Here is a 10,550-nt window from a genome sequence, read left to right on the forward strand (position 1 = left end):
CCATACATACACATTTGTTTAGTTTGTTTATTTTAAGTTTTCGTATTAATTGTTTAGTAACTTAATAAAGGCTAAGAAATACACTTTTGTTATAAAAAAATTCCAATGATATTGAATCGAAAAAAAGTTTATGATGTAGTCTGTGCATCATGAATCGCGGGCATTATTGTCTCCCATTACAATACATGTTATTTATTAATTCATGTTTTAATCTCTTTCAGAGGCAAATCACATTAGAAATATGCATCAAAATGTTTTTGTTTTTTTTTTCTGTTACATCTTCCATTGCTCATTTTCCATTACTTTTGCTCTCGTCGTTGTTGCAGCAAAGCACATGAAACCTTAGCAATGCACACTTTGAAGTCAATCACTTCTATTGACTTGTTGGTACTTGGCTATTTCTAAATATCAAAGAGTTTAGTTACTTTACGACTATTTGACGCTGCACACCTTAGTTTTACTTCTAACTGACATTCGCATCTTTCGGTTTTGTTGTTGTTGTTGTGGTTTTCCAAAGATATCAAATCATAGGGAGGAATAATTGCCATGGCGGATGAAACAACTCCTTTGACAACAGGAGTGCCACAAGCCTCCACATCCACAATGCCCGGTCCGGAATATGTTTTTCCCGGCGGAGTATCACCAAGATCACGTCGTCAAAAATTACACCAGTTTCAATGGTGTTTGGGTTTATTGTTTTTGTGAGTGTGTGTGAAATACAAATTATATTGAAAAGTGAATACTTACAAGTGCAAGAAAAAAATTAATGGAAAATATGAATATGATTAATCAAAAAATAAAATTTTTAATTTCACAATTTAACGTGGAACTAAGAAAGAATGATTTTTCAAAGAAAATAACGATGGAACGTGGAATTTCTAAATAATTATAAGAAAGGACTAGAAGCAGAGCTATAAGCGAGAATTCTTTTCAAAAATATTTTTTCAACAACAAACACAAATATGGACTCTTTAATGAAGATTTTTCAATGACTAGCACACCAATTAGCGAGGATTTTTAAAAAGATTTTCTTCAAGGAGTTATTTTAAAGATTATTTTTAAGAAATTGCAGATCGATAGGCGTGGATTTTTAAAGAATATTTTTTCAAGGATTATCCAAAAGGCGTGGATTTTTAAAGAATATTTTTTCAAGGATTATCCAAAAGGCGTGGATTTTTAAAGAATATTTTTTCAAAGAATTATCCAAAAGGCGTGGATTTTTAAAGAATATTTTTTCAAGGATTATCCAAAAGGCGTGGATTTTTAAAGAATATTTTTTCAAGGATTATCCAAAAGGCGTGGATTTTTAAAGAATATTTTTTCAAGGATTATCCAAAAGGCGTGGATTTTTAAAGAATATTTTTTCAAGGATTATCCAAAAGGCGTGGATTTTTAAAGAATATTTTTTCAAGGATTATCCAAAAGGCGTGGATTTTTAAAGAATATTTTTTCAAGGATTATACAAAAGGCGTGGATTTTTAAAGAATATTTTTTCAAGGACTAGCAGACCAATAGGCGTGTATTTTTTAAAGAATATTCTTTTCAAGGACAAGCAGACCAATAGGCGTGGATTTCCTAAAGAATATTTTTTTAAGGACTAGCAGACCAATAGGCGTGGATTTCCTAAAGAATATTTTTTTAAGGACTAGCAGACCAATAGGCGTGGATTTCCTAAAGAATATTTTTTTAAGGACTAGCTGGCCAATGGGCGTGGATTTATTACAGAATATTTTTTCAAGGATTTACAGGCGTGGATTTCTTAAAGAATATTTTTTTTAAGGACTAGCAGACCAATAGGCGTGGATTTCTTAAAGAATATTTTTTTTAAGGACTAGCAGACCAATAGGCGTGGATTTCTTAAAGAATATTTTTTTAAGGACTAGCAGACCAATAGGCGTGGATTTCTTAAAGAATATTTTTTTAAGGATTAACAGGCGTGGATTTCTTAAAGAATATTTTTTTAAGGACTAGCAGACCAATAGGCGTGGATTTCTTAAAGAATATTTTTTTAAGGACTAGCAGACCAATAGGCGTGGATTTCTTAAAGAATATTTTTTCAAGGACTTACAGGCGTGGATTTCTTAAAGAATATTTTTTCAAGGACTTACAGGCGTGGATTTCTTAAAGAATATTTTTTCAAGGACTTACAGGCCTGGATTTCTTAAAGAATATTTTTTCAAGGACTTACAGGCGTGGATTTCTTAAAGAATATTTTTTCAAGGACTTACAGGCCTGGATTTCTTAAAGAATATTTTTTCAAGGACTTACAGGCGTGGATTTCTTAAAGAATATTTTTTCAAGGACTTACAGGCGTGGATTTCTTAAAGAATATTTTTTCAAGGACTTACAGGCGTGGATTTCTTAAAGAATATTTTTTCAAGGACTTACAGGCGTGGATTTCTTAAAGAATATTTTTTCAAGGACTTACAGGCGTGGATTTCTTAAAGAATATTTTTTCAAGGACTTACAGGCGTGGATTTCTTAAAGAATATTTTTTCAAGGACTTACAGGCGTGGATTTCTTAAAGAATATTTTTTCAAGGACTTACAGGCGTGGATTTCTTAAAGAATATTTTTTCAAGGACTTACAGGCGTGGATTTCTTAAAGAATATTTTTTCAAGGACTTACAGGCGTGGATTTCTTAAAGAATATTTTTTAAGAACTAGCAGACCATAGGCGTAGATTTATTAAAGAATATTTTTTCAAGGACTTACAGGCGTGGATTAAAAAAAAATTCAAGGACTTACAGGCGTGGATTTCTTAAAGAATATTTTTTAAGAACTAGCAGACCATAGGCGTAGATTTATTAAAGAATATTTTTTCAAGGACTTACAGGCGTGGATTAAAAAAAAATTCAAGGACTTACAGGCGTGGATTAAAAAAAAATTCAAGGACTTACAGGCGTGGATTAAAAAAAATTCAAGGACTTACAGGCGTGGATTAAAAAAAATTCAAGGACTTACAGGCGAGGATTTTTAAAAAAATATTTTAGTCGCGGATTTTTTTTAAAGAGTACTTTGTCCCAAACAAGCATATCCGTAGGGGCTGATTTTTTAAAGAATATTTTTGCCCAGACAAGAACAGCCGTGGGCGCGGATTTTTTATAGAGAGACATTTGGCAGGTCGTGAGATAGTATGAAAGGGACTATCCTCACATGGCCACTAGGGATAGCAAAACACTTCCCTAAACTAGCAGATCTATGAAAATGAATTTCTAAAGAATTTTTAGAACTATGAACAGGCTCGTTTCCGATTGATTTATGTATGCACATCAATCCGATATTATATTACCTACTAACCCAGTTTCTTGATCTACATTTAATCAATGATGTGATAAATTTTCCACTCACACATATGGTTGGATGTTTTTACTCGTCTACATACCAACACAAACATACACAATTTATGTGCGGTTTAAACAATTTGTATGTACGTTTATTTGGCGTGACGCATAATCGTCAGTGCGACCGCAAACTGCATGCTATGCTATGCAAATAATCAATGAATTTTCTTTACAATTCATATTTACGAAATATAATACCTTCGTTGAATTCGCGATTGAGTCTGGAAAATGGAATTGTTTAAATTATTCAAAATTAACGTGGCATGTTCACTTGATATTCATAGGAGGTGTTTGTATTGAATGACAGTTGATTGATTGAGACCGCTATGTTGGTGACCCATAAATCATAGACGAGACAAAAAGGAAACCGTATCGGGAATGTGTCGGTTTTTTATTAATACGCGAGTTTTTTTAATGAATATTTTTAGACAACTTATAGACCAATAGGCGTGGTTTTTTTAATGAATATTTTTAGACAACTTGTAGATCAATAGGCGTGGATTTTTTAATGAAGATTTTTAGAGGACCAACAGACGTGGATTTTCTAATGAATGTTTTTAGAGGACCAGCAGACCAATAGGCGTGGATTTTTTAATAAATGTTTTTAGAGGACCAGCAGACCAATAGGCGTGGATTTTTAATTAATGTTTTTAGAGGACCAGCAGACCAATAGGCGTGGATTTTTAATTAATGTTTTTAGAGGACCAGCAGACCAATAGGCGTGGATTTTTAATTAATGTTTTTAGAGGACCAGCAGACCAATAGGCGTGGATTTTTAATTAATGTTTTTAGAGGACCAGCAGACCAATAGGCGTGGATTTTTTAATTAATGTTTTTAGAGGACCAGCAGACCAATAGGCGTGGATTTTTTAATTAATGTTTTTAGAGGACCAGCAGACCAATAGGGTGGATTTTTTAATGAATGTTTTTAGAGGACCAGCAGACCAATAGGCGTGGATTTTTTAATGAATGTTTTTAGAGGACCAGCAGACCAATAGGCGTGGATTTTTTAATGAATGTTTTTAGAGGACCAGCAGACCAATAGGCGTGGATTTTTTAATGAATGTTTTTAGAGGACCAGCAGACCAATAGGCGTGGATTTTTTAATTAATGTTTTTAGAGGACCAGCAGACCAATAGGCGTGGATTTTTTAATGAATGTTTTTAGAGGACCAGCAGACCAATAAATGTGTAATTTTCCTATTCATTTCCCTCTCTCTTCTTTTTTCCAGAATAATACTCATTGCCGCTTTGGTTATTGTCTTAGTCCTTAATGACAGATATACAACACCCTATGTTTTGCTAGCGACAAATTCCAGTTCATCTCGGAATCACACAAATTCCTTAGCAAATGAGACGTTGTGGCGTTTGGAGTCTCAAACCTCACCCATACCCGATGAACCGGAAAATGAGTGGGCTTTACGGAAATTACATCTAAATCAGTCGATTAGCGATTGGGCTATTGGAGAGGGCATTAAAGCTTTGGGTGATCGGGAGCTATTGGAAGAAGGTCTTGAACCAACACCCGTGAATTCGCCAGCCTTCCGTCATTATCGTTCGTTGAGTACAAATCCACAGTCGAGAAAATTGGCGCGACGTGGTTTTGTTGAGAATTCAGCAACTCTGAGTATTGCACGACGCTTTAATTATACCAAACGGCCGGGTAGATCAGATATAGGACGAGGACCAAAAATTGTACTACCCGATCCAACATCAAATATAAAATGTGATTTTAATTCGAAGTATCGTCGTCCCAGTGGAATTTGTAATAATAAAAATCATCCCCGACATTATGGAGCCTCATTGATATCCTATCGGCGTATGGTTAATCCGGATTATGAAGATGGTATTGGTTTACCGCGTGGCGTACAGCCGAATGGTACAACTCGTCTGCCTCCAGCCAGGGAAGTTTCGGCCAAAATATATCGCTCTTCATATGAAACAGATTCAAATTTTACCGTTATGTTGGCAGTGTTTGGACAATTTTTGGATCATGATATTACAGCGACTTCGTTGACTTCATCACAGGAGGGAGAGTCCATTAATTGCTGTACCACGGATTTTAATAGCACCGTACATCCGGAATGTTTTCCGGTCACAGTGTTAAAGGATGATATTTATTATTCGAAGTATAACCTGACTTGTATGAACTTTGTACGATCAGCACCCTCGCCGACAGGCCATTTTGGTCCCAGACAACAACTGAATCAGGCAACATCGTTTATTGATGGTTCTGTGGTTTATGGTAATTCCGATTTACGGCAAAATAATTTACGAGCCATGGTCAATGGTACCTTGAGAATGTACATCACGGCCGATGGTAGGGAGTTATTGCCCATTTCCACAAATTTGGAGGATGGTTGTAATCGTGCCAGCAAAATACGTCAGGGACGTTATTGTTTTGAGTCGGGTGATGATCGGGCCAATGAGAATTTACTGCTGACCTCCATGCATTTGTTGTGGGCTCGTCATCACAACTACTTGGCCCAAGGACTACAAAATGAAAATCCCGATTGGAATGATGAGACCATTTTTCAGGAGAGTCGTCGTATATTGGCTGCCCAAATGGCTCACATAACCTATAATGAATTTTTACCCATTCTATTGGGTAAAGAGTTGGCCGAAAAGAAAGGTCTGCTACCGCAAATGGATGATTTAGATGCTCCCGATACCTATGACCGCAATGTCAATCCTTCCATAGCCAATGGTTTTGCAGCGGCTGCGTTCCGTTTTGCCCACACACTGTTGCCGGTAAGTGGTGGAAATGCCAAGGAACCCAGTTCCTCTTTTAATTTCGTTTTCCTCCCAGGGTCTCTTCAACGTAACCAAAAATTACAGTGATCCCGAATCAATTGAGTTGCACAAAATGCTTTTTAATCCTTTCTCGTTGTGGTCCAATGGTGGCATTGATCGCGCCATGCTTGTGGCCAGTAATACCCCAGTTCAACGGGTTGATCGTTTCTTTTCGACCGAAATTACGCAGAAATTATTTGAAGGCACTTCGGAGGATACAGTACCGATCTGTGGTCTGGATTTGGTATCATTGAATATACAACGTGGTCGTGATCATGGTTTACCGTCATATCCTATCTATCGGAGACATTGTAATTTATCACCGGTTGATACATGGGAAGAAATGGCCGATGCTGTGGATGCTGACTCGTTGGCTTCGATAAGGGGAATTTATGCGTAAGTGGATATTTTTGGATGTAAGAGGGTTGTTGATATTTTGAAAACAATTATTTCAAGGACTAGTAGAACCACATGACACATTTTTCAGACTACAGAATAGAGAGTAATAGAATTGGGTCGCTCCAGAACGAATTAATTCAAAGAAACTATTTCGCAAAAGGAACGATCGGTACTAGGTCACCTAGCTCATTTTGATTCAATTGTTTATTGACCGATAAGACCAATAGGCGTGGATTTTTAAATACTGATATTAGAGGACTAGAAGACCAATAGGCGTGGACTCTTAAATACTGATTTTAGAGGATTAGAAGACCAATAGGCGTGGATTTTTAAATAATAATTTTAGAGGACTAGAAGGCCAATAGGCGTGGATGTTTTAAATACTAATTTTAGAGGACTAGAAGGTCAATAGGTGTGCATTTTTTAAATACTTATTTTAAAGGACTAGAAGACCAATAGGCGTGGATTTTTTAAAATAAAATAAAATTTTCTAAATACTGAATTTTATTCAGCTCTCCTCACGATGTTGATGTTTATACGGGTGCCCTAAGTGAACCACCCTTGGAGGGTGCAATATTTGGCCCACTATTGGCTTGTATGGTGTCAGATCAATTTCTGCGTTTGAAGCGAGGCGATTCGTTTTGGTATGAACGTAAAATGGGACCACAACGTTTTACCAAGGGTGAGTATTTTTGAAATCAAAATTTAGAGATTTAGAAATATATTTTTCCTTTTCTTCAGATCAACTGCGTGTTATTTACAACACAACATTATCTCAGATCATATGTCGCAATTCCGATGATATCGAAGAAATTCGCAAATATGTTATGGAACATCGTTCAGATGAACCAAACGTCTTAATACCATGCAGTGATTTAAGAGATTTCGATTTTAGTCCCTGGAATGAAAACGAACAGCCAGCCAAATGGCATTCGGCACATATTAGTTCACCGATGACTGCAGTACGAATCATGCTGCCGGAATCAAATACAACAATGAATGGAAATGATTTATTAATAATAGATACAAATAAAGGCACATAGAAGTAGGAGAGGTTATGTGGTTATGGGAAGTAAAGAAAAATATAGAAAATTCACGCGATTGTTAAAATGTGCTTCACAGTAATGTCATACTGGTCATTAATATTTGTTTTTTTATTTTTGTATTATTCAAAAAATACACACAAAATAAAAAAATGTTTTTATATTATTTTATTTATTAATTTAAGGGATTGAAGGCCTTTACACAGAAGACCTCTCCGCACATATTCTATCAATAGCAGAAGTCATGAGGAACATTACCGATAACTTATATAGGTCCTCTTTTATCGCACTTATATCACGTGGTGCCCAGCATTTATCCCGGAAATCTACTAAAGACTTTAACAAAAATAAATTCCCGAAAAAATAAATATTTTTTTGTTTATTCATCACAAGGTCATGGACCGATAAGCTGCAATAATGTGCAGCACATGTACGTCCCAGTGACATATTACGCATAGAGAAGCGTAATTTAAAGAAAACACTTTCCAAGAACTCTTATCATTGAACAAAATTTTATGGGACATACGTATGACATACATAATCTTCGTATGGATTACCTAGAATTATGCAATTCGGATGCTATCAGCCAATGAACTCTTTGGGAAGACATCTGTTCGAATGAAGTAAAATTTTTGGAGAACTACAGGGCCAATAGGCGTGAATTTTTTAATTATTAATTTTAGAGGACTACCACACCAATAGGCGTGGATTTTTTAAATATTCATTTTAGAGGACTACCACACCAATAGGCGTGGATTTTTTAAATATTCATTTTAGAGGACTACCACACCAATAGGCGTGGATTTTTTAAATATTCATTTTAGAGGACTACCACACCAATAGGCGTGGATTTTTTAAATATTCATTTTAGAGGACTACCACACCAATAGGCGTGGATTTTTTAAATATTTTTTTACCACACCAATAGGCGTGGATTTTTTAAATATTCATTTTAGAGGACTACCACACCAATAGGCGTGGATTTTTTAAATATTCATTTTAGAGGACTACCACACCAATAGGCGTGGATTTTTTAAATATTCATTTTAGAGGACTACCACACCAATAGGCGTGGATAGGCGTGGATTTTTTAAATATTCATTTTAGAGGACTACCACATCAATAGGCGTGGATTTTTTAAATATTCATTTTAGAGGACTACCACACCAATAGGCGTGGATTTTTTAAATATTCATTTTAGAGGACTACCACACCAATAGGCGTGGATTTTTTAAATATTAATTTTAGAGGACTATAATTTCGGTATTTTCAAGTAAATTTTTGTATTTTCATCCACTGTATTAGACATTTGAGTTTACTGCCCAAATAATTCCTTTCTTTGCGTAGATTTTAAAATTGTCAAGATAATATCTTTTTTTCGTTATCATTTCTTTTTATCAAATTTAAATTAATTTACAATTCTTAGATAAATATATTTTTTGCTTTACAAAAATTATCACAATTTTCTTCAGAACCAAAAAAACTTTGCTTCATAGAAGCAACTAATTTTTTTTCTTCAAAATCACATTCAATATTTTTCTTAAGGCTATTTTTATATATAAATTAACCAAAACTATATTTAAGGTATTATTGCCAATTTAGAAGATAAAATACTTGACATGGTTGATGTTATGGTCGTCGTGGTCGTCGAAGACAATAGTGACGAAGCTGGTAATGACGTCGTAGAAGCTACTAATAACGAATTAGCTTCAACGACAGGACATGTCGTTGCATCGAATTCCCAATAGGCAATCAAACAGGCTATGACCAAGGTCAAAATTAAAATCAACCAAAATAATATAAATAAAATCCAACGAAATTTTTGCCACCAAGGATCATCCTGGAAGGGCAACAATTCAGCCAGGGTCAGAGATGAGGGATATCTGTAAAAAAAAAGAATTTTTAACTTAAAATTTATTTTGAGAACATCAAGGCAAATTACTCTTCTAAATTAAATATGGGTTCATATTCATCCGGATCTTTGCTCACATTAACAATGTGCTCGTCAGGTATTTCATCCTTTAGGTTTACCACCTCTCGTTGGGTACCATAATTTGTTTTGGGTTTGTGTAGAATTCGTTTCTCACGATAATTGGTTAACAGAACTGTGGTTTCATTGGGTGGCATTTTTATTAAATTTATTTTTTTTTAAATACTGCAAATTATTTCTATTATTTTTTAACAAAAAATTTGCCTAATTTTTCTTGTTCAAAAAAGCCTCGAAATCCCCTGCTTGCTTTTTTAATTTTTTCTTGTTGTTGTAAGCACCACGAGATTCAAACTGAAACTGTTTTCATTTCATTGGATTTCAGTCAAACGAAATATTTTTTTTGTTATTGTTGCCGTATTCGGTGGTGTCTGTCGCGGCATTGTCTATGTTTTTGTTTCCGTAATTAAACCAACAACAACAACAAATTATTTATTCTTCTCGACAATATTGTTATCTCTGTCCGAGGGGAGGTGGGAGGGAGACGAGGCTCGTGCATCTTGAGCAAACTTTCAAACTGCTGCTGGCGCTGGTCTAGGAAAGTTACGCATTTCGTTGCTCTGGCCATACTCCAAAACATTTTTATTTGTTGCCTTATCACAAGATTTTTTTATGGAAATTGGGTTTGTGGGAATTTTTTTGCAGGCCTTTGCGTACATATGCAGAAAAGCCTAACCTATAAACAAGAAGACCCATAATAATATAAGTTGGAAAATCCTAAGCTAGAAAATTTCGAACCTAAAAACATTAGAACTTGGAAAATCCCAATGCAAAAATAAAAGCAGTGAGTGAAGCAGTATAGTCGGACGGGGCCGACCATGTGATACCCTACACAACTTGCACGAAAATCTAACTTTCTGTGGTTATATATTCTGAGCATGGAAAATATTTCGCTATATTTGCACTCTCTTGACCGACTAGAGGTCAACAAATATTACTAATATTCAGTAAATCAATTCGACTCGAAAAAAAAACTCAAAAAAATA

General features: G+C 35.0%; 1 protein-coding gene across 1 annotated transcript; it reads left to right on the plus strand.

Annotated features, from left to right (window-relative positions):
* Positions 1–546: 546 nt before the first annotated feature.
* On the plus strand, positions 547–9,325 carry LOC133323409 (chorion peroxidase). Its single transcript, XM_061532338.1, has 6 exons — positions 547–701; positions 4,575–6,093; positions 6,152–6,531; positions 7,047–7,216; positions 7,276–7,569; positions 9,162–9,325. Exons 1-6 carry the CDS (start codon positions 547–549, stop codon positions 9,323–9,325), a joined length of 2,682 nt encoding a protein of 893 aa, XP_061388322.1.
* Positions 9,326–10,550: the final 1,225 nt, after the last annotated feature.

The sequence above is a fragment of the Musca vetustissima genome, unplaced genomic scaffold (genome assembly GCF_032173495.1).
Source record: "Musca vetustissima isolate MV318-11 ecotype Yass unplaced genomic scaffold, APGP_CSIRO_Mvet_v1 utg60940, whole genome shotgun sequence".
Lineage (NCBI taxonomy): Eukaryota > Metazoa > Arthropoda > Insecta > Diptera > Muscidae > Musca > Musca vetustissima.

Excerpts from the sequence above, each read along its gene's own strand:
- LOC133323409 (XM_061532338.1), top strand. The coding sequence starts at position 547 with ATGGCGGATGAAACAACTCCTTTGACAACAGGAGTGCCACAAGCCTCC. Across the intron at positions 702-4,574 it reads TGTTTGGGTTTATTGTTTTT|AATAATACTCATTGCCGCTT; the intron begins GTGAGTGTGTGT and ends TCTTTTTTCCAG. Across the intron at positions 6,094-6,151 it reads TTGCCCACACACTGTTGCCG|GGTCTCTTCAACGTAACCAA; the intron begins GTAAGTGGTGGA and ends TTTTCCTCCCAG.